The 25,260-nt window shown below is 34.9% G+C and overlaps 1 protein-coding gene across 23 annotated transcripts in view; it reads left to right on the top strand.

The window, feature by feature from the left end:
• Positions 1–25,260, top strand: part of TCF4 (transcription factor 4) — a 369,074-nt gene that overhangs the window by 234,565 nt on the left and 109,249 nt on the right. For 16 of the 23 annotated variants that reach the window (XM_033238226.1, XM_033238190.1, XM_033238218.1 and 13 more), the window contains 2 exons: positions 6,359–6,488; positions 6,955–7,004. In XM_033238226.1, coding sequence (XP_033094117.1) covers positions 6,359–6,488; positions 6,955–7,004 — 180 coding nt within the window. The remainder of the gene's footprint in view (positions 1–6,358; positions 6,489–6,954; positions 7,005–25,260) is intronic. The other 7 variants (XM_033238165.1, XM_033238146.1, XM_033238208.1 and 4 more) reach the window with 1 other exon arrangement.

Below are 25,260 nucleotides of genomic sequence, written 5' to 3'. Positions count from 1 at the left end.
ATCCATTTTTTATTATAGGTTACTGATTGCCTCAATGTTTTCTTTTTGCTAAATTTCTACCTTCCCACCAACAAATATAATCCCCCTTTTAATATGTAATAGATGATCTGGGATTCCAGAATGGATTTTCAGAAACCATCAGAAAACCTCCTCGCTTTAGTGTATACAGTAAATAATACATTCTTTTTTAAAAAATATGAGAGTCAAATAGGTATATGCATAAATCTTGCCAACCCTTGGGCAGTTATAATTTCCATACCAAAATGCATGAGTCTTTACTTGACTATTACTCTATTATACATTAAGTACTAGTTACCATGGCAACCTTTGCATCACATTATAACATTTAAATATAAGGTGTTGTGTTTCCTTATGAGGAAAGACAATGTATTTGAATTTTTGAATGTTTGGTGAAATACAATCACTACTAAAATAAATAATTTTGTGTAAGGCAATTGAATTCTTTGGGAATTACGTACATTTCCAACCAAACCTATGGAGTGTGTTCATTTATTTTTATTTTTTTGTGATGTCATGGAGAAGTAAAATATATGTTTTTAAAACAGCATTTGATAAGTATCACATAAAAGTTCATTAAATGCCTGTAATTACCCTTGTAAGTGGCAAAACACAAAATTGAAAGATATTTGAGGTTATTTATCAGTGACTAATGCTTTAGCAAGAGTTCAAATGTAACATCACAAGATTTATGAAATTCTATCCCATATAATACATTTCTTATTTTTGTATATCTAGTTGGCTAACTGTAACTAGTTTTGATCATACCTATAGTTGAATTAACAGTAGCAATTTGCTTATGCGTGCAAAAGCAAAATTAAAGGAGCCACTGAACTCATCCTTGTGGCAGTTTCAGGAAAACGGCCACTTAAATTTAATTATGGAGATTGTTGGATGATTTCTTTATTAAATATGGAAAAAAAACCTAGTCATTTCTTGTTGCCAGTATAGCTCTAGGTCATGAGGCTGTCATCGTTGTTATGTAGACTCCCATATATAACTCATTTTTAGCTTTTCCAAAATTTATAGTAACTTTTCCAAATTATTGTCACAGCTTGTACTTTTTTATCTGAAAATAGATAATCTAATGATCACTCATAACTTTTGATGCATCTTTTCAATAATAATCTGTGGATTTAATATGGGACTATTTTGTGTGGGACATAAGGAAGAGGTAAGCTCTGTGCTGGACTCTGGCTCTGCAGAACATTTTGCATATGTTGTTTCATCTATTCCTGATAATGCTGTGATAGAGCTCTTATTAGTCCCTTTTTATAGAGGAAGAAAATACAGTTTAGGGCAGTTGCATAACTAACCCCCAATTACATTGTCTGTATTTCTTTGAGCTAAGGTTCAACCAGATTGGTGTGACCTTAAAGTCCTCCCTCTTTCCTTAATAGATTTGAATTCTACTTCTGACTTGTTACAGACACAGTGTGCATTACATGTTTAATGTAGAAATAAAAAACACTGACAAAAAGCCTTTAAAAATATTTGCTAAATAATAATTTCAATAATTTGCATTTCTCTACAGCACAACGGTCTTTTAGGTTCCTGATTTGCAAGATATCTTACTCTTTGTAAGTTGCCCAAGTCCTGTTTTGTTGAAACCAAGCATAGGACAGAAATAAAAATAAATTATAAAGGTACACTCTTGGGATCAGGAATGAAGACTGTCCAAAGACTGACCTTCAATTTTGAGCTTTGAAGTTCAAAAGTGGACAGGTGGAAATATTGTGTTCTTCATTGCCCTTTGGTGCGAGATATATTCTAGATTGCAGAGTATGTGCCAACAGCAGCAAAATTATCGCCCTCCTCCTGCTACTGTAGTAAGTCAGCAATGGCCCTTCTGTGGTCAGAATGGCAAATTCAGCAGCAACTATTCGACAGGGATTTACAGAAACTTCCCCATGGCTGTTAGGAATCTTATTCAGCAGTGTGTTTGAAAACCCGATTCTGTGCAGAATTAACTATGTAGAAATGACCTCAGTTGTGATAAAAGGTATTTTAAACAAATCTAATTTGTAATTTCACTCAATGTGTGTTTTGCATTTAACGCCACAAAGTCTGGTAGATACCTCACATGTATTTTGCATTCATAAGTTTTACAGTGGTTCAGAATTTTTTTTCCATATTAAAATTTTAAAAAATCCTGGTTTTATAGAGTCAGTTCACCATACAAAGCCACTATACATCACTTAGGTTTGTGATGAAAGAATAGAATTGCAGCTGTGTGAGTACTAGAATACCCAAACATGAATTAGACTCACAAGCATTTGGCAATAGTTCAGAAAAGGAGCTTAATCTGGTTTCATCTGAGACTGCTTTTCTCTGTTCTGCAGCATCCCCCCAAGATGTTGTGTCTGATAGCAGATCACAACGTAATGGGAGTGACGCAGAATCGAGAAAGCCCTGAGAAACCAGGGGCACATTTGCTTTTCTCCAGAGATTTTCCTTCTCCTACTTCTTTTTTCCCTCTCCCAGGTTCCAACTCTGAAATTCAAGGTCATTCACCTATTAGATGCATTAATTATAAGCCAAAAAAGCAGTATTTGTCGTACTGTGATCTCAGTCATATCTATAATTAAGTGTAAATATAATCTTCCCTTTTAGAAATGTACCACCCACCCATTACATTTAAAGTGCTGACTGAAATGAAATAATAGTTCAGAGCAAGATGATTTTAGTGTAACAAGAAAAAAGTTGATAATTTAAGCTTCAAGCAGTGAGTTCTATTTTTGATTACCATTCAGTTATAAATCTAATTTGAGATATATGCTGCTTTTCTGTTACTCAAGTTTAATTCATGGTTTGCTTTCTCAGTTGTATAAGCAAAGTTCAGTGGTTGATCAAGGTTGTTAAGAAGCTCCCCCGAAACAGAATGGGGGCAGAGTTGAGAATGTGTTCGAAAGACATTCTGAGACCCATATCTGATGTAAAACAAACAAATCTGATGTAAAACAAACAACCAAATTTTAATTGAAAAAGACACTTACAGAGTGCTGTATTTGGGGATTTGAATGGCCAAGTTAGGAATGGCCATTTGCAGGGGAATTGGCTGCAGAGGGTGAACCCCAAAACATTGCAACCTGGTTGACAAAGTCAGTGTGTTTTATTCGTTGGTTATGGTATTGTAAGTCTTTTGGGAAGAAAAATAGGAGCGAGTAAGGGGAAGGGCTTGTCTCATCACACTGTGAACAGTTAAGTAAAATGCTAAACTATGGGTTTAAGATTTACAGGTTAGCTCTGCCAGATGCCACATCTGCCTCCAGTGTTTCCTGGCAGATTCGGGCAGCCTACTACTGGGACCCAGCATAACCGCAGAACATGAGCTTGCACAATGTGAAAAACCTAAAACCATTATAATCCTGTTTAAGGCCAGGATGAATTTGCCCATTTGAAAGCAGACATAGTTTTCAAGCTTAACTTTTATCAAGCATAAACTTGTCTTTAGAGCTATATACACACACACACACACACACACACACACACACATATACATATATATGTATATATATATGCAGGTAAATTCATAATATAAACAAATACCTTATTCATTTTGTGCAAAATTTAATTTACTTTAAATCACATGCTGTTCACTTTTTAAAATTCGTAAACTCAGATTTTTCAGCCAGTGGAAAATTTATCTTTCTCATTGCTACAGAGAGTTAAGTATGTGACGTAAAGGCCAAACAATAGTAAATGGTCATTGTTCACTTTATAAGTATACTCTATAATAAGAACACATATACTTTTATCTTCATTTTCCCTAAGGAGGTGTTTAGGGGCCCCTTAAATGTGAGGAAATGTTTATTTTGTTGCTTTAGAAGAATGATTCTATTGTCCAAGGGAGAAAGAAATAGGAACAAACAGGTCTAAGGAGAAAGAAACAGGAATGTGCTTTGTGAAAAAAATAAAGATTAACAGGAACCACTAAAGGTTTGTAAGTGCTATCTGGTCCTAGTACTATGTTACTGCACATAGCCCTTGCGCCTGCATATATAAGAGTTAGATGTGTGATGTATTATGACTAGCCCATGAAATTATATTCTTTTAAATTAACAACAGTAAGGTCAACCACAGCCTGTAGCTGTTTTGTAGTTATCATTTTATATTTTTCACAGCTCTATTGTGAATGCTGCTAAAAGACAGTGTAGCAAGTATGTGTTTTTAAGTTGGCCCCTTGAATGCATTTAATTTCTTGAGAGTGAAAACCTTTGCCACCAGGACCAAGAAGAATTAACCAGTGGTTAAACTCATTTAAAAACACAAGCAAGCATTTCAACGTATTTGCTCAGCCCTTTTCTGAATATTTTATATACTTCTAGAAAAAGGAAAATGAAGAAATAGGGGTGATTTGTGTCTAGAATACGAAGTTATTTTCAAACTCCTTTCCAATGAAATGAAGACTCATTCGTGGATTTACCAAACTGTAAGGAGGTTGTGATTTCAAATCATTCACAGCTTTATTGATGGAAATTTCAAAGAAAACTTGGACACAGACTTCACTGTAACTTTCTTTGTTAATAAGAAATGCCAAGAGTGAAATTTAGGTTGAGATTCAAACATTTTTGAATGCCACTCCTAAATGATAAATTATTTGTCACTAGATTTCTGATTTATACAAAACTTTATTATAATAAGCCTTATGTTTTAGTTTGCATTGTGTAGTGTTTTAATATGTCTCTTAGGTTCAAAAGAGGCAATTGTTGAGCATACAGATGTCAGATTTTTATCTGATAAATCTGGTTTTATCAGGTATTTATGTGGTAAACACTAGATACTAGCAACGAGTTTATTACTCAAAATGTGCTTTCAATCTGAAATCTCACCCTTGAAGTTGTATTTTGAAGTAATGTTTATTACATATCTCTTGAAAAAGTCTTAAGCTGGAATCAGTAAAGGCGAGCTTGTCAGTAGCTGATTAGTCCTTTATATATGACTCATCCAACACTCAGAAAAACCGCTTGGAATAGAGAGGTTCTCTTTATGATATTTAGCTATATGGCGGTAGAAAGGGGAGGTTTGAATTTTTGATTTTCCAGCTTATGGGTCATATTTGACCAACTGCTTTCACTAGAAGACATGCCACTTTGTTGAGCTATTTAGGAATCAAAAAGACTGTCTTAATTTAAAACAAGGACGCTTTGTTTTAGTTGGTGACTGCCTTGTGAAATTTTTCAGTTCTCAGCGGGTTAACCAGGGAACAGGGGCAGAGTCATAATTGGCCTATTTAGAGTATTTTGCATGTGAATAGTGTGTTAGTGAAGCATCCCTAAGTCTGTTGTGAGTGACATGGTGATTAGAATTTAGATTAGGGAAAACACATTCTGTACTTTATCAAGGACAGTAATTAGTTCAGTCAGTAAAAGTTGATTACAAGTAACGATAAAGTTAGATTTTTAGTACTTAATTTTAAAATTTCTTTATTAAACAGTGAATTTGTTCTTAATATAAATGGTACTATCTACTCTTGTTTTATTGCATATCAGAATAATTAAAAGAACAATGTGTTCAATGCAGAGTATAATCAGACGATTTATATATTATGGGTAAGTTTCTATGTAGTTTTTAGAAAATGTAATATTATATATAATCTTTCTGATGTCATCATTTTTCAAAGTTTAATAATTGTCACACTGATAGGTTATTGTGGAAGTTTTCTAGTGTTCAGGTAAATGTTTAATCTGTGGGATGTGTCTTAGCTTCCGATAGACCTCAAGAGGGCATTCTGAAGTCTTTTGTGGCTGTTAGTGTGGAATATCTGCTATTTCTGTAATTTTGAGAGTTAGTGTGAGGATTTGAATTTCCTCTTGTTTCAGTTGGCATTTTCTCTTCTGTGGGTGCTATGACAGTTCGTGGAGGATCATGATATGCGGTACAGAGAGGCAGGGTTCTCAGTCGAGTTCATAGGCTACACTCACTCCCAGTGCGTGCAGCCGGGGGAAGCTGTGTGTGTTCACAAAATGAGATTCTTCTTGTTAAGGAAGGGGATGAATAGTTCCCAGATATGAGCCTAGGTCTAGAGAAAGGAAACATTCGTCTTATATAAATGCCATTTGTTTTGTGAAATTAAAACGTGAGTCATCTTAAAAGACTTAAAAAAAATTGTTTAAAGGGAATCATCTACTTTCCTTCTAAAAGTAAAGAATTAAAAATTCACAAACTGTGATAGCTTCTTAGACTGCCTTTCTTTTGAGTTTTTGTTTTGTTTTAATTGTCTCAGCTTAGCAGATGCCGTTTGCTTTATTGCATTGGTTTAAGTGCTAACAATCAGTTGGGAGGTGGTGAAAGTAAAAAATTAAACTTATATGTTTGTTTTCCCTTTTTAACCTTTTAGCAGAGTCTCCTTGGAGGTGACATGGATATGGGCAACCCAGGAACCCTTTCGCCCACCAAACCTGGTTCCCAGTACTATCAGTATTCTAGCAATAATCCCCGAAGGAGGCCTCTTCACAGTAGTGCCATGGGTAAGGTGTTCCTTTGTTTGAATGCCTGAGGGATGATTATGCCTTTTTCTTTTTTTCTTTCTTTCTTTAAAATATCGCCCCCTCATCCTACCTCCCACCCCAAAAAAACCATAAAATCTGGCTCAGTTGTCATTCTGGAGACTTCGCCCCAGTACACTGAGTAGGTCAACGTTAACAACTTATGGTAGCAGAACTTTTTTGGTGTCTGCTTATTTCTAGTTTTCTCTTGGCTGCACCCATAAGGAAGCTTTTAAAAGATCAAAGTAGCAAAAAGTGAAATGTCTTCATTTTTAAGAACAAGGCAGCATTTGATTTCTGCTAGTATCAGATGTGATCATGGTAACTACAGTTTGCTAAGGTAATGATTTAAGGAAATGTGGTATCATCTAGAAGTCTTTGTGGTTTAATCTATCTTAGTTAGGAAAATGGGCATTTGGGAGCTGACAGCATCTTCATTTTCTTTCAGAGGTACAGACAAAGAAAGTTCGAAAAGTTCCTCCAGGTTTGCCATCTTCAGTAAGTACTGCTTGTTTCTGCTTTGTATATTGCTTATTTTGTTCTGTTTTGTATCGATGGGAAGGAGATAGAGGTAAATGAGTTTCCATGCGCCCAGAGCAGCACGTTTATCTAGAAGGTGGATGAGGTAGAAATGACCTGCACATCCAGCCACCTGACCCACATTGGAGTGATTAATTTCTCCTCCTGGAAGACTGGATGGTTATGTTGATATTCAGCAGGTTAAGCTCTAAAGAGAGCCTTGAAAAGGTGCCTGAAGTTTGAGGAGTTTTACCTGTACAGGGCTTTCAAGAGAATGAGTATTAGTTTCATGTGTTGGTTAAATTCTTTGTCAGTATTATGATGATTTATGGATTTGCATGCGAAAGGAGATTTGTGGAGAGGATTTAGGAAAAATTTACATGGGTTTCAGCCCAGAGTGCAGGAAGAATGTCTCTATTTTCTGGAGAGGTTGCTGAATAAAGGCTGCAAAGGTAGCTGCATCGGTAGCCATTTGTGTCTTTACTACCAGGTGACAACTAGAAGAAGTCAGCTGTAACCAAGAGCATTCTGGGTGTTTTTAATAGCTGGAGCTCTATGCAGAAGTTGCTAATATCCCCCACCCGCCCCCAGCTCCCCAGCACAGCAAAAGCTGGTTGTGATCACAACTTAATACATGATACCATATTTTGAATTCTTACGTTCCTAGATAATTGTATTTAATTTTGTTTAGGACTAGTCCATTTCTGGTAATTTTCTCCTTACATAAAATGAAAACATAGTTTCCTCTCTTCTTTCTCTGTTTCTTTATCCTTCCTCCTTTTTTTCATTCTTCCTTCCTGTGATACAAAGTTTTGATTTAATTCTGTAGAGTACTAGTATTCTTTGAAAAGAATGCTAATGAACTTTATTATGTTTTTATACTTTAATATAAAGTCGTATTTAGAGTTCTTAAAGTATATTACCAATCAATGCTTGCATATTAGTTTCATTTCCTTTTTGATGTATTAGAAGAATAATAGGTTTTGCAAGTGTGCTAAGATTAGATTAACCCAAACACCTGTGTATTTGACTTGATTTCAGTTCAGCTCATCCGAACAATTATTAAATGAATGTATCAGAATAAGTCTTATCAGGAAAAAGAGTAAATTTTGTGTGCTGATTATCATAGAGTTGGTGATGTTGAAGAAGCATCACAAAATTATTCATAAATATAGAAAAATATTGTGTAAATAAGATTGCCAATGGTGTATAGTCACTTTCAACTATCAATAAGTCACTTAAAATTGTACTCAGTTGTTTATTCTTTGAATTTCTGTGTTGTATTGAAATTGACTAATATACCCAAAGGATTTTATCGCATATTTTAAGCTTGAAGTCAGGGGTGGATTTAATGTTGATGAAACTTTAGCTTTTAATAGGTTTTATGACAACTTCAAATGATATAGTCCTAACAGCTGTTTACATTTTAAACATGCCTGAACTTAATATGGACAATATTAAATGCATTTAGTGGACCTTTGAATGTTCTGACACAATGGAATAACTATCCTATAAAAGCCATAAAAGACTTAAAGCTATCCTACCCTCTTTATACCTCGTATTAAAATTAACTTGTTTTATCCAATGCTAAGATTAGGCAGAAATCTAGACAATTTCTAAGGAGTGCATTGGTGTGGCATCGGATGGCATGTATATGCTTAATCATTGTCAACAGCAATTTTCATAATTCGTTGTAAATTTTTAAGTGTTTCCCTATAGCTAACTGGCCCCTTTAGAAAATTTTACTGGTACAGTGTTTTCTTTGCTGTTAAGACAATTTAGGTGTTGCTGCTAGGTTGTGATACGTTCAGAAATATAAAAATATTTTTCCTTTTTTTCCCAATAAACAAAACTTGGGAATTAGGAATTTAGTTTTATTCTATTTAATTTTTGGTTTTTATTGGTCAGTTTAGGATTTACTCTTCTTAGGAGTTTTATCTTGACTAAATGTTTTCACGGTCCTTATGAAACATTTTGATGAATAGCCTTTTTTTCTGAAATATGAGGAAGAAAATACAATTAAAAATGAAATTTTTAACCCTAATTTTTGAGCAAGAAGAACATGTTTAGGTAATTTTATAATTTAATCATCCATTTACTCATTACCTAAAAAAATCTCAGCTCTATTTTCATGGCAATTTAACTTAGTTTATGTAAGCTTTGTTGTAAATATCAATTGCTTATTACTTACAGCAAGATCCACATGGCTTACCACCACACAAAATATTTATTTTAACTTGATCCCAAAAAAGGTCTGCAGTAGACACGGTCAGACCTTTCCCCTAGCAGATCTGTATTTCTATATTTTTAGACCTCTACCACGCTTTTTTTTTTTAAAGCTCAAATAAAATTATGACTATTTGATAAGAGATACTTCTTAAATTTGTTTCAGTATGTATGAGTATTTGTATAACAGATACTAAAAGATTAGAGATAATAAAAGTTTTCCTTGGAGTGATTATGACTACATAAAGACACTTATATGTTTTCTTTGATACATATTTACCATGACAAATAGTAATAAATCTGTCACAATCTGTTGTGGCAACTCACTTTCCCCCCCATTTTGAAATGGGTCCCCTCTTTCCCTTATGATAAAAGGAAGAAAACTTAAATGGTGACACTGCATCATCAGGTATTATTTGTGACACGCCTGTGGTACGGAGACTGGACTTCTTCTGCTCCCATTAGGCTGGCTCTTCCTCCCAGGCTATCATGAGAGAGAGGAGATTGCCTGGCCCTGTTTTGAAAACACTGCAGCATCTGTGGGAGAGAGAAAACATAGGCCTGGCCCGACATCATGCCATGGATCTGGCAGGATCCATGAATGTGTGTTTGTACTGTGTGCTGCATCTAGAGACCTTACATCACTGTGGAAGGATGACACGATGATGGGATAACAGAAGACCCACCAGGCAGGGTCTACAGGACAAGCACAGTGTGTAGGGGGGAAGACTGTCCCTGTAGTGCACATAGACCAGTACTTGCTAGGGAGATTATTTTTTTTAAAGGAAAGCCTGTGTGAAAGACAGCTATCTAATTGCCCACGAGAGCTCTGCTTATTACCGCAGTACATTTTTATCTTTTCGGTTCATATTTTAGTATGTTGCTCTTTTTAGTCACATCCCAATTTCTCGTAGCCCTCATTTTTTGCGAAGACCTTAGTAATGAAGTGTTGTCTTTGTTGATGTCAGAATTTATTTTGCATGTCTAAGCTCTTGAATCTACATGAGAACATCTTGTTTTGCTAGATTTCTACATTTTGGTTTTCCGTTTCAAACCATATTTCATCTTAAACTCAATATTTTGCAACTTTACTGCTCATTTCAATAAATTTGTTTTATATAGCCTGATAATCATACACATTGAATCATGAATTCGTACAGAGAAAAAAGGACTATAGTAAATTAAAGTTTTGGAAAAAAAGGATTCATGATTCTTGAAAGAAATTAACATGAAAGTACTAAAATCTAGAAAGTAGCAAAAAATTTTACATTGTGCTGTTTTAAGATACTTTCATCAAACACACAAACAAAACAAAGGCATTATCTTTTGGAAACTTTATTCTGCCCATCAACATGTAAACGTGTAAAACTTTTATCTTAGAATTGGAAGTATTTCAGAATTATATACATTTTATCAGAAACTGTTAACAACTACAAACTTTCTACTTCAAACTTTGGTGGAATTTGTCTCCACTTGTAATCTGATTTGAAACTTTAATGATGGTCTCACCATGACCCCAGTTGGAATCTCTTGAACATCAGATTTTTCTTAAACAGAATGTTTTATCCTTAGAAATAGTTTATGACCTCTCCTCTCTGGTGATCTTTCCTAAAACTGTACTTTTCAGTAAAGTCTTTTTTCCACATTAAATTACAGAGGGGTTTTGTGTGTGTTTTTTGTTTTTTTTAAAACTTAGGAAGACCTGGCAAACTTTAAGTGGTCAGAGATGATTTGGGACACATGGATCCTAAGATAAATAATTTCTGCTATTATAAAGATTCTAAAATAAGATTTGGACACTTCAAGAATATCTGTGACATAAGTTAATCGATAGGTGGGTTTGAAAAATAAAAACAATGTGTATTGGATACTAGGTTCACCAATTTTCATAAGGAAAGAATTCTTAAATAAAATGAAATATTTAAGTCTGGATTAGAGTTTCCTTTACATAAGTGATTATTAGGGGTATCAAGAAAAATGAGTAATGCTAATGGCCTTAAATGTCCTACATATTTTGTGTTATATAAAAACTTTGATATTTGAAGATTTCAAACATGATGTTGAATCCATATCTTGAGCTATTTAGGGAAAACCCCCTTTTTCCCAGGTGCTTGAAGAAATCACAATCAATTTAAAAGAGATATTGGTAAATTGTTTTTTCCTTATCAGTGGCCTGGAAATTATGTATGATTTTAAAAATCAGTACTGAACTCAGAAATATATAATTTCCTACATCACTTTTGAAACTGATCATAGGGAAATCAGAACAATGCTTTTTCATGTCAACAAATTTTAACAATAATACAATTTTCTTTAAGATGAAAGTTTTATTGAAATATAATATCTATCACAAGGGAACTAAATATCAGCTATCTGGGCTCTATCCTTTTTAGGAAAGTCTAGAAGTAGCTGATTGTGTGATGAGATGTAAAAGGAGGAAGCTCTTCAAGGTTCATCCCTACAGAGATAGATACTTTGTGAAGAAGTATAACTGCAAGTGTTTAAAATATTAAGATAGCTCTTAGTATTCACTTTTACACTTAGTGTACCCATTTTCTAATTAAAGACATTGGAATGTGAGGTTTGGATATTAAAATTGTGCTTATTAATTAATGTTTAGGCAAGAAGGAGGTTAAGAGTGGCACAATTAAGTCATCTCAAATAGGACAAAACTATTCACACAATTTACACGGCATGTATAACATGACAATGGGCAACAGTGAAAGCTGAGAAAATATTCATGACAAAGAAAGTATTTTTGTGTGTATGCAGTTAATGCTGAATTTGCTAAACCAAAGACTTCTAGTTCAGCATGTGCGTTTTTTTGTTTTGTTTTGTTTTGTTTTGTTTTGTTTTGTTTTTTTCGTGAAAACCAATCTTCTCTATTGCACATTGAGACTATAGAGGTTATGATTTTTATGAATTGCTGGTGTATGAAAAAATATAGGAGACTCTCTTTATTTGTTTTCATTGGAGACTCTTACTCCATTAAAACTTTTTTAGAAAGCACACAAGACGCTTGCAAATACTCAATGTATATACCATTAGGCATTCTAATATCCCAGAAGTTTGCTCAAGGATTTCTGAATTTCTGTTTGGAATTTTGGAATAATGAGCTCCTTCATCGACTATCCTCCTCTTCTCTGCCTTGAAGCCCAATCCTGTGCCCTTTAAAAAAGAAGGCTACTGGTGTGCGTATTTTAGATAGAAAGAGAGAAGAAACATAAAGGAGAAGACAAGTACCAAAATTAGCTGTGGATGAAAAGTTTGTGTATTTTTGAGCTATTCCTGTTTTATCTTTACAAACGAAAACGTTACATGCCCCAAACAGTCAAACGAAACACCACCAGTTCGTTCCTTCCACAAGAAAGAGGCCTTCCTGGCCAGCAGTGCCTCATTTTTCTACTCAGTGAGCTCTTCTGAGGAGTGGTGCCTGATGTATCTTCCTGTTCCCCAATGAGTTTTTATTTTTAATCAAGTATTCAAAATACTATTTTGCATGCTAAGATTTATCAGGACTTTCGTTACGATGTTAGCAGCTGGAATAATAGTATTTAGTGTAAAACTGGACTTGTTGAGAAAAGAGAAATACATTTCTGGGAACTGCTATTTTGAAGTTTATCATTTTCACTGAAGAGTATATTTTGGTGTGAAGTTTTGGACTTGAGAGTGGTTTAAATTACTGAGAAATGTAGGAAACCACTGCAGGGCTGCTTAACCCAGAGAGAATTATAACAGGGCTTGCATGTATTTTGAAAATAAAACCTTTTCTGTAGTATCCAGCTTAACTGTGAATTTGTATTTACGAAATAATATAGACAGATGCCTTGATAATTTGGTTGAATACCATTTTTTAACTTTTAAAATTTAATTGATTGAAAGTTTTATTTGCTAACACAGCAAAATGTTCTCCTTTTTTTCCAGATCACTGACAATTTCTGCATTTTCTATGTTTTATTGGTTTCGAATAATTCTAAAGGTTTTCATTGAAAGTAATGAACCAGGAATTGGAGGGCTAAATAAGATTCTCTTAGAAGATGTGGCAGTAATCCTAAAAGAATAAGGAGTCTCTTCGAGAATTGGCAAAGTTGTATTTTCTTAAGGCAAAATCCATACTTGGTCAGGCTGTTGACAGACACCTGCTTTGTCTTGGTTTTTGTTTGAATTTTTACGTAAATTGCACCGAATTATTAAACTGAACATAAAATTGCATCTCAAAGCAATAGCACAGGATTTTCAGCCTTGATCAATTTCGACTATCCCAGGATGTATGTGTGCACGTTTGTGTGTGCACCCATGTGTATGAATGTGCTTCTTTTAAAAGAGTAGGAGCTTTTATAAAATGTGGTGCAAAACTTGTGGTTTTAAATACTTAATTATTTTTTTATCTGAAAACAGCAGCACGTGAGTGATTCTTTTTTAAGTTGCAGCTGCTGCATAGGTGTAAGGCTGTTTGAGGAGTTTGATGCTTTACTTGAGCATATACTCCCTCTTCAGAGAAGTTAAGGTAGTGCAGAAGTTTCCGCATTTTGTAAAATTTCAGGGTTGAAAATAAAGATGCTTTATGATTTGGTGAGATGGATAGATTTCACTTCTGAAAGAATGCTCAAGTTATATTTTGGAAGGAACATTTTAAGAATTCTACTTATGTGATTTAGTGACACCCACTGTTGTCTGACTTTGTCATCTGAGGAATTAATCATAAATAAGCCACTAGGGATGAAACTTGATATGTAAGTGCTTACTTCCAGAGTAATAAGAAGAGGAACTGTGTGTGTCAAATTTCACTAAATTTATTTTGATTATTCCGTAGAGCAGGAAATAGGAACATTCCGTAGTGAAGCTCTCTTCATAGCAAACTGTAAAGAAAATTTCTCAGTGTGTTGCCATATGTTGGCAGTGATTAAAGGGCATTTCCTTTGTGAAACATGGAGCCATATTAGAAAGACTTATATTTTCTCATAAAAATGACCTTTGCAAGTACATTTAATCATGAAAACTGGTATCATTCCTCACACACACATACAAAAAGTGTCACTGTTACCACTTGCTGTTACCATTAGGGATTTTAGGAAAGTGCTACTGTGGAACAATTATTTTGATGACATCTGAGAAAGAATACCTAAGTGTCTACAGGAGCCTCCTCCCTCCACAGCCCATATCATTCTAAATATGCCTCCTGAATTCTGCTTATAATAATATTGCAATGGCTTTCATTCTACCGATTGGCACAGTATATCATTATATCATTAGCTGCCGTGAGAAAGCAGTTTCAAGTAGGTGGCAGATTCTTAGCATTAATGTTTTCCAGTAACCCTGTTTCGAGAATTGGGTTGTTTCACAGGTGCTCAGGCATATTCACACGGTACAATAATATTTTCTGGCTTGCTTTCTATGAAACGAACTTGAAGTACAAAATAATTCAATAATAAGTGGAGTATAAAAACGGGCTCTAGCTTAAGAAAGTTTAATAACTCAAGACATTAAAGGATGAGAAAAACAATTGTCTAAGGAGGCAGCAGTGTTTAGGTCATTTTGTATTACTGTGCTAAAGCTGAGATTTATTGGGAGAATGTTTATGGCCTGATGATTTAGACTTGTTGAGTTTAAATTTTTTAAACCATTTGGTCAAGTAGAAAAGCACTTTTCTGTATCTATTGTACTATTTGAAAGTATTGTTATATAAAATAAATTCGAAATTCTGCCATTTAATACTCAGGCATATGATTCAGGAGTGAAATTGCATTGCAAGAGCCTTGGGTTCCCTAATATAGTGTGTTAATATGCATTTTATTTTTAGAGATATATAAGACGTTGGCATATATAATCTGTGGCTTAATTGATAATGGCAAAGAAAACGGAATTAAACATTTATTATGAACAGATATAGTTGGGATTACAAAATTCAAACTACAGTCAGTAATTATTTTACAAATAAATACATTTCATTTTCCCTTTAGTAAGTATATCAGTAACTTCACCCAGTGTTGATATAAGTGAAACCCGACAGTAACAAGCTGGGAGTGCCCAGGTAGAAGGGGAGAAAAAAGCAGGTTCATTAATTCATTCATTCCTTTCTCCATTTATACTTATTCAAAGCGTATTTTTCATTGCAGCTAAAAACTAGACACACCATGTAACATGGAACATGTCTTTTTCTTCTGTGTATTCTTATTTAAATCGTGGAGCTTTACAACTAAGATTCTTCACGTTTAATGAAGTTTGCAGTCTTGTGTCACTTGCATCACAATTTGTAGGAATAACCGTAGCATTTTAAAGAGTGTACCATGTAGCCTTTTAAGAAAGTCATGCATTTGAAAAATAAAATAACCCACACAGTATAACACATGGACTTTTGTCCCTTAAGCTGATTGCCCTCACTAACTAGCTTGTCACCAACTTGAAGCGGGTGAGGGACATGTTTTAGATACATCTTTTTTGTCCTATAGAAGCCAGACTCACTGCTTTACTTTTGTGTATTACCCTGAAATAGTTTCCAGTGAATGATTATAGTAGTAAAAACACTGCACTAGACATAAAAAGACCTTTCTAATTTAATGTCTGACAGCCTCTACTTACTCAGTGGCCTTGGTTAGGTCACAAACCTGTTTCTCTCTCTACAAAACAGGTATAAATAGTGTCTGCATAATAAGATGGTGTCAATATACTAATAATAAACCTTTATCAAAGTACTTATTCCATGCCAGAGTAGTTATTCCATGTACTTACTCCATGTTCTGAGTGGTATACTATTAAATCATTTGCATCTATTAAATCATTTATTCCTATAAAAATCCTATGAGATGGGTACTACTGTTTATTCAAGAGACTTAAAAATGAGACCCAGAGAGGTGAAGAAACATGTCTGCGGTCACACATAGTAAGTGGCAGAGCTGGGAGTGAGACCTAGGCAGTCTGCCTCTAAAGTTTCAGTGTTCTTAACCATAATGCTGTCTATGCTGCCTATAGCGTTTCAGACACTCTGTAGACCAAAAAGCTCTCTTCAGCAAGGTCGTCGTTAACTTAGCAAGTGTTTGACTATTTACAATAAATTAATATTAAGAAGTTTCATTTTACTGTAGAATAATCATCAGTATCTCTATATAGTCATATCCTATAACTTCTGCCCAAGCAAATCAGTATGCCAGGCAGTCCAGGATAGCATTTGTGTAAACAAAGACAGTATAATGTAGTGGTTAGAGTATGAAATCTGATCAACTGGGTTTTTAGGGCGCTATGTCACTTCCTAGCTACACAGCTATTTGTAAAATAAGTACTCATTGGGGTTTTAATGCATTTATGTAATATCTTTGAATGTTACATTCTATTGTTACACATAATAAAAAGCACTGTTATGCTGTTATCAGTAACAAGATAACTACCTTTCTTTTGGCATTTGAGAAACGAATCTAACATGGCAGCCTACTTAGGAGTAGTTAGCAGTAGATAGAAACTAAGACCAGGGTTTCAACTATGTGCAAAATAATTTTACCTAACAGAGGTCCCTTGCTTTTTCTGAAATTATGTAATATTGCTGTTTTTTGTTTTTGTTTTTTGTTTTTTGCGATGGGGTCTTGCTCTGTCACCCAGGCTGGAAGTGATGCATAGTTCACTGCAGCCTCAAACTCCCAGGCTCAAGCGGTCCTCCCACCTCAGGCTCCTGAGTAGCTGAGGTTCACACCACCACACCCGGCTAATTTTTTTTTTTTTTTTTTGGTAGAGACAGGGTCTTCCTGTGTTGCATAGGCTCTGCAAACCCATCTTTATCAAACCAAGACACGTAGTCAGCCCTTTTAATCATTAGACATAGTGCTCTGCAAAGTTTATGTTGGAAATATTTTCTCTATCTTTTCTCTTTTGAACTGGTACATCAGCTATGATGCCTGGAGCTGCTTATAATGTGGTTCCCTTGGCCAATAATTTGTTTATGCCTAAATCAGCCTTGCCTCTAAGTGATAAGGAGATACATGCTTTCTTTTGTTTTGTGTCAGTGGTATTCTATAATGGGCCGGGAACGGGTCTGCCTGAGTGATGCACAGCCTCTTGGTGGGGCTGGCTATAGTTTCCCCCACAAAACTGAAGGTTAGGCCTGAGGATTAACTTTGCCTGGCAAGATGAAGACGTGTGGACTAGGTAGACCTGTATGGCAGTCTGTTTATCTCAAAAAGTAAACAGAGTTCAGTTTGTTTAGGACTGCTTAGGTAGATTTCTAACATTAAGCAGGAATATTTGTACAGATGTTTTAAGGTAAAGCCAAAGAATGGCTGGATTCTAGCCTTTGACACATTATAATGTATCTTTTCTCACTGCCCCTGTTGAATTCACAAAAGAAAAGGTATTTTTGATCATTGGCTATGAGAAACTTAAAACATTTTTTTTTTTTTATAAAGGCTGATTTAGTTAACTCTTCTTGCATTTAAAGAAAAAAACATCTGCTGAAAGTAGGGAGGGGAGGTGTGAGCGGAAGCATGGTCTCTACATTCCACAATGAATGTCTTTTCCCAGCCAATTTTAAGTTGCAGAAAAACCAGGCACCGAGTTAGATTCCTCGGGAAAGGTCCCTGTTGGCTGGTGAGCCCTGAGCTTCTTCCGCGTACCTCCCCACCCCCACCCTGAACAGGGACTGATGCTTCAGTTCACAGATAGTCTTTCTCTGGAAAGCAGATAGATCCAATTTAGCCACCCCTCATTTGTAGTCATTGCCACCTTGTGGATTACAAAGGATATTGGTTTTCATCAAACTTCCATTTCGATTTGGCTTTTTATGGCAAGTACACGTTGGCAGTGGATTGCCGTGTTCCTCACCAAAAGGATCCTGGTTTGTTCAGCAACACCTCACTTCTCCACTCACAGTTCATTTATGATTCTGATGAGAGTGTTTTTTCAGGAAACACACATTTCACTTTTTGACCTAGGAGCATCTGTTAGAATTTTTTTTTAATACTACTTTGGCATTCTGAAAGTGTTAATGTCTTTCATATCTGTTTAATGCTATTTAGGGATATTTATGATCACCTCTTGGTTACTCAGGGTAAAGTGTGTCGCAATTTTTTTTAAACAGACAGGAAAGCATTCACATGAGGAAACAGATTGCTTTAAACATGTGCTTCCTGTGACAGTAAAAAGAACAAATTAGATTTAACACTGTGTAATGAATGCATAAATGTGTACATTTAAGCTTTTAAAAGCTTTATGTTCAGTTCTGGTCACAACAAAAATTGAGTCACCTGTAAAAATTAAAGATGCCTGGGGTACTCTCAGACTTTTGAAATGCCCAGCAGTTGCAGTCCTCGCCTGACGATGCCTTGTTGGAATTATAAAAAGCATGATCTATTAGTGCTGGAGAGAACTAGAACATTACAAGGCACATTCAGAGGTTAAACCAGGTTAGAGTCAGATTCCGTGCATTTAGCAAATAAATCAGAATTTGTTTTGCGAGGGAGAATACTTCACTCTCATCTTCCTCCCTAAGAATCAATGAAAAAACCAATTTTCGGGAACCCCATATATTCCTGTCTTTCATGAAAGAAAAAGAAGGAAACCTGATGTTTACTTACTAGCATTTACTACAATTTAATTATATAAGAAAATGACTCTCTTTCTTATGTAATTCAGTTTGTGCTCTGTACGCTGGCAAGGAGTGAATAGAATCTGAATTAATATTTCCAGTTAGACTCGAGTGTGGAATTGGAGGGCCTGAATCCTCTCCCCGGAAGAAGAGGCACTCATGGCCATTTCTGTCTGAGCCTGAGGATAGTGCCTCTCCGTCCCCTGTGCTTTCAAAGCTAAGGATTTGTGGCACACTTGCCATCTCTCTGGCCAAGGAGGGCCAGGACAGAGTCCCTCGGGGGAGGGCACGTAGTTTGAGGACATCTGACTCTCTTATATCACATACTGAGGTACTAATATCAAAACAGACTGCTTGTCGTCGCACGGTGGGGCAGTGCTTTTTTTGGCTGCCGTGGTCGAAATGAAATGGGCAAGCTGTAGTCCGCTTGGCATCAGAATGGGCTAAGGGAAGCAGGGAAATCAGAGTCAGACTGTGAATGCAAGTCACAGCCAATGGTTAACTTCCTTTTTGTGTGTCACTTGGCAGCAGCGAGACCGATGGTGATTTTTTTTTTTTTTTAACATGGGTGAGAGTTCAGTGCCCTAGGAAGAGCTGTAGACACTGTTATTGTCCTTCCTCATACAGTTGACCTATGTTGATTTCTTGAGGCCAGTACAGCTGTTCCAAGAGCCAGCTCCAGGAGCTTTGTGCATATGTACATGGCCATCGGACATTGGATGAAAAAGGTAATCAGATGAGAGGTGATCCATACAGAATCTCACTGCTGATCACTAGGCAGTCACAGAGGAATCAGGTTCTTGCATAAGGCAATAATACCAAAGAATAATATGTAGTGCACTTGAATGGATACTCCCTTGTATACAGACACCCAAAGATATTTTTAAATTATCACCACTCCACACCCCTCATCTCACATAAAAGATTCAAATCAATTTTGGACTGTCTGGAAAATGTAGGACTAAAATAGTCAGATTGAATTCAGATAAAATTACCTTCTGCTTTTTTGGGAGGTTGTTGCTTTTTGGTTAGCCACATTATTTTCTTTGAAGATTCGTTTGGAAGAGAGTTTGGTAGAATTTCTAGCCTCTCTCAAGATTTTCCTCCCATTTCTCTGTTTGCAAAGAGCTGTTCCCCAAAGGCGAAAAGAGTGAGTTGCCATCTTGAGCGAATTGTATGTTTAGTGAACACCAAATGGTCTCAAAGTTACCCTAAATTTTCATTATATCTGGTTGCTTTCAAATACTATTTATTCCCCTCAAAACTCCTAACCATTTATGTAAGATATCGGCAAGATGACCAACTTCTGACAGCCCAAAAGCAGGGAAGGAAGCTTAGAAATAGAATACCATTTGTCTGGTAATTAGAGTATATCTCCTAAGAGTTCGAGAGAGAGAATTCTGATTAACCTTTCTGTTCCCACATTCTCACATAAAATTAGCACACCTTTTAAATTATTATCTAGTATTTAAACACATATTTTTGAGTCTTCTTAATGCAACAGGTTCTGGAGACACTAAAAGTGTGGTATAGTTTTCTAAAAAACTTCATTTTTCTTACATTTTAAATGTTCTGTTTGTGCAAAATTTCGAGAATCACCATAAGGGCTTCTTTGCATTTTTAATTTAGTAACTAACATATGAATAAATTTGCATATTAATTAGTTGCAGATTAAATCATGCATACATAATTGCCTCCTTACTGTGTTTAATGTTTGTCAAAATCTCCAGCCTGGTTTGATGGATGTCGTATGAAAGATTACAATTTGATGTACCCTTGGAAGTATTTACACCAATAATGCAAGATTCTTAATAGCAGAGTTTTCCAGTTATATACAGTTACTAATAAACATGTAAGATAGGTACATGTCCCTTTGACTAAAATTTTTTTCTTTGCACCAGATCATTTACTATTCATAATCATTAATGCATCTCCTAATTATACAGCATATGTCTGTTAACCCTTTCATTGCTGGCCTTCAAATGGTAGCTTTCTTTTTCTTGCCCCCTAAAGAAAGCAAAATTGTTTGATAATATTCCGAAATTACTCGATTGCCTTTTATTTATTTCTCTTCTAGTGTATGGACACACCTCGTTTGCCGTTTATTTTAACATACAACAGATAATTATATGATCGTTTTGTATTTTCTAGTTAAAGATCATAAAATGACCCATGTGCACATGCTTTGTAGCTGATGGGCTTTTGCCTTTCTTTTACCAATGCTGAAGAAAATTGAAATATTTCAGATACTTCATATAAGTAGTAAAAAAAAAGTGTATACACAAACATATACTCTATTTAGGAGGGTAATTGTAGGCTAGGTAAAAGTATTTAAATTGTATTTAATTTCATTTTGAATATTGAAGTGCATTTAATGTATCATGATCAAACATTGGATGGAAATGTGATTTTTTTATTAGAACTGAGAACTCTGAAGTTGAAACTGACAAGAGAATAGATGCTCTTGATTTTACATAATTTTAAGATGCCAATATGTTTCCTTAAATTTCTTCGGGCATTTAATATTTTAAGTTTTATCTTATTCATGTAAAAAGTAGACCAATTGGCTTTTTTTTTTCCTTTTTACTATTTTGATGTCTAAGCTGCTTATCACATTATTACCCTGCATTAATGAGTATTCCTACTGTGCAAAATTCTATCAAAAATGATGGTGTGAATGTCATTTTTAATTGGAAGTTTATACAGTCAAATTTATAGTACACAACAAAAAATATGTGTGTAGTTCTGCTCCAAGCCTTTTTTTAGGCTTTTGATCTTTTTAGTTTAAGTATACATTTTTATTAATCTAAGTGTCATTTGAAAATCTACACAAATGTGACTACATTTTTTATTAATACCATTGTTGGGAAGAAAGGGAAACTAAGGCATTGAGTAATTATAATGTCTGTAAACTGTAAGAAGAACAAATAGAGGAATGACCAAGAATAGATTTTCAGGGGTCTTTTTTAGACATGAAAACTTGCTGACCAGTTCTGTATGTTTCACAGAAGTCACAATGTATGATTTCTGTCTTCTTTATTTTTGAATGCCTGCATTGATATGCCTAGTGAAAAGACAAAGGTTAAAATGAGTTGAAAGCATCAACAGCTGATTTCCCCTCTTTGATTCTTTCATAGGAGAAATAATATCTCCTGGTCACCTACCTCAGGAGCATTTATTTTCTTATCACAGGGCACAATGAACTATTTATTGATTTAGCAAAACATTCTTTTACAACACACACTATTACATTAAATTATTTAGCAGTGTGAAAAATGAGATGAAAGCTGCAAAACTTATAAAAGGAAGCAAACAGTCAGACCTGAAACATATTTATCTACAACCATTGTGCCTAGGTAATTCAGGGCATATGGTATGTAAATGATATCTGGAGATCCTTGCCAAATCTACACATGACGGGATAAATTAAGGACAGGTTTCCCTGGGTGTGAGTCCCATGATTGTGGCCGGCACACTTTCTGCTTGAATGTGTGTGTTCTGTTCTTGTCTTTCAGCAAGAGCGTCACAGAGCATTCAGTGGCCAAATCTGGTCCTCAACTGACTTCTAAGACGTTATTTGCAATTCCCAGGAATTGATTTCATGATTAAATTTAAAACGCAGTACCAATTTGCCAAACTTTTCCTTTGCTCTCACAGTTGAAAAGTAAGATCTGAATAATTTTTCAGTATGTGTTTGCATATTAAGCCATTTAAATGGGTATCTTTGACAGTGGAAACTGAGTGCCTCTGAGCTTCTTAGTTACTGAAGAAAGGTGTTACTGAGTAGTGACTTTTCTGTAAGCAAGGATTAAGATATTTCCTAGAACAGACTATGAATTATTTTGAATGATTGATAATTTTGGTTCCAGGTTGGCCCAGTAATAATTTATTAATTCAACTTGACAACCCAAATTACTGGTATGACTTATTTTATTTTCAAATTATTATTTTGAAGCATATACTCTCATTTCTAGAAAGGTGAAGGCACTGACTTCTATTTAGAATTAATTTTAAGTAGGTAAGAGGTTATGCTGTTTTTTTTTTTTTTTGAAAGGAATGTCTTTTCTGAGCTGGGGGTTCCTAGCTCAGAGTTTTTAATGCTTTAAATTAAGGTTCATTTTTATCTTGGAATCATGCAATTGGAGATTTTGATTAGAAACTATGGCAGAATTTTTTCTCCTGTAATTTATTGGACTATACCTAAAGAGTGCAGTTACTGTGAACACTTAATAAATACAAGACTTACATGTTATTTATAAAAGTTATTTCAGGGTATTTTAAGACAATGTAGAGTATGGCTTAGGATGTTTTATGTTTTTACTATTAAGAATAATGCTTTTACTAAATAAAACTGCGTTTCTTTTATAAGAAGATAATGCTCTTAATATTATGGTTTTATTTGAATTAGCAGTTTAGTCCCTGTCCCTACATTCCATTTCATTTATGGAATGCAAATAACACACTAGTTACTGCATAGAAAATGAAATTAGGCTGAGTCCTTGTTCCTTGCTGTGTAAATTGGGTAAAAATCAGAGAAAAAAAAATACCCTTGAGATCAATATAAATCAATACTACTTGACACAGATCCAGCTAAAAATTCATGAAAGGGGTCGTAGTTCTGGAGGAGTTTATGTAATTATCATGTAGCCCACAGTTTGTGAACTCAGGGCAAAGTTCTTAGCTGGTTGTTCTGGGACCATCCCTTGGTTCATTGAAACTACTTTGCACAGCTGTGCTTCAAACTCAACAACAGAAAGCAAAAACAATATTCACTATAAAATAAATGTCGGCTTGCCTTTCAACTTCACTGTGAACTTGCAGCCCTGAAAACAACAAAAGGGATAATCACAATTGAGATTACAGAATCCAGATTAGATGTAATACACAATAGGGTGGTATGGCCCAATTTTATTTACATGGGGCAAGTGGAAGTGCTGTGAATGCCAACATGTTAAGCATCATAGCCACTTATTAAGATGTTAGCTTTACATGTCAGTCATTGGACCCCATTTGAAATGAAGCACCTGCATTTTATTCAAAGAAGTTAAGGTATATTGGGGAATGCAGAGGTGAGTTGAGGGGTTGTTTTTCTGTTTTTTGTTTTGTTTTGTTCTGGTGGGAGAAAATGCCGTAGACAATAGAGATAAAATATCTCAAGTATTAAAAATCTATTTTTATGCACTGTATGATTCAAAATGACTGAGCAGTTTTGAAATTTTATAGAAAGAAAAGAATATAAGGAGAATAGGAAATGATATTTGCATCTTTACAGACAACTCTGTATAGCACATTTAAGATTCTGGCAATTTCCTTCCAAGTATCTGAAAATTAGGAATTATGAAGGAAACCCAGACAAATACTTAACTATAGCATTGCTACCAGGTGTCTCTTTGATATCAGTGAGTTAGGAAACTTTAAAAAAAGGTTAAAACATCCAGAATGATAACTTATTTTAGTATATGCTTTCAGGCAAAATATTTCTTTATTAAGAATGTTGAAAGGTTTTATTTAATTGTTCATATATATTTAGTAAATTTTTGGTAGACTTGACCTATTAGGCTTGTTTCATAAAAGATATGGGCTTCTGTGTATTTAGATCTTAAGTTTATTTCAAATTGGCCTTTATAAAATTTTAGTGCCTTTCTCTTAGAATTCTAGTCAACAAAATTCTATTCATCAAATATATACATCACAGAAGTAACTGGTGATACAGAGTGTAATTCCTCCCATATTGTCAAATGGAGTCTCTATCTCCTCAAAGGGAAAGAAACCCTGACGTCAGTCAGAAGTTGTAGGTGTACTCACTTGGCACTGAGTCAGCTTAAAGTTCAAGTATGAGGTTGAAAAATTCACAAATATTTATAGCACACCTACTAAGTGCCAGGCCTCCTGGAAGGTGGACAGCAATGGCCAATGTTTCTGCCATTGGGAAGATTTGCACCAAAGTGTGTACGGCCACAAGTAGTTGTACAAATCAGAGTTCATTTTGTAATGCTTTATAAGGGTCTGGTATCACTGGTTCTCCTTGCAGACTAATAAACACAGAGCTTATATGACTCTTAAAAATACAGTGATAACAAGTACATCCTAAATTATGTAAGCATGTAGTCCATGGTAACAGTGTAATATATGATATAAAGATGGAATCAGCCACCTGCCTTACTGTAATTATTGTTGAGGTCCTTTGTTATGAACATATATTTCTGTTAACAATGCAACAAAATAATTTTTTAAAGTTTTTTTTTTTTTTTTTTTCTGTAGTGCCTCAAATCTAGATAAATGGAATGTGTTGGAAAGGACAACAAATAAAAAGTTAAATATGTGGAAATGACATGGAAAGCACCTGTTTCTTCCCTTTGTTTTCTTCCACGTCATTAGGAAATAATATTTAACCATAGAATATGGTGTCCCTCTAAGAAAATATTTATAATTGAATGTTCA

The sequence above is a fragment of the Trachypithecus francoisi genome, unplaced genomic scaffold (genome assembly GCF_009764315.1).
Source record: "Trachypithecus francoisi isolate TF-2019V2 unplaced genomic scaffold, Tfra_2.0 Contig01474, whole genome shotgun sequence".
Lineage (NCBI taxonomy): Eukaryota > Metazoa > Chordata > Mammalia > Primates > Cercopithecidae > Trachypithecus > Trachypithecus francoisi.
This window is presented reverse-complemented; position numbering and strand designations above follow the sequence as displayed.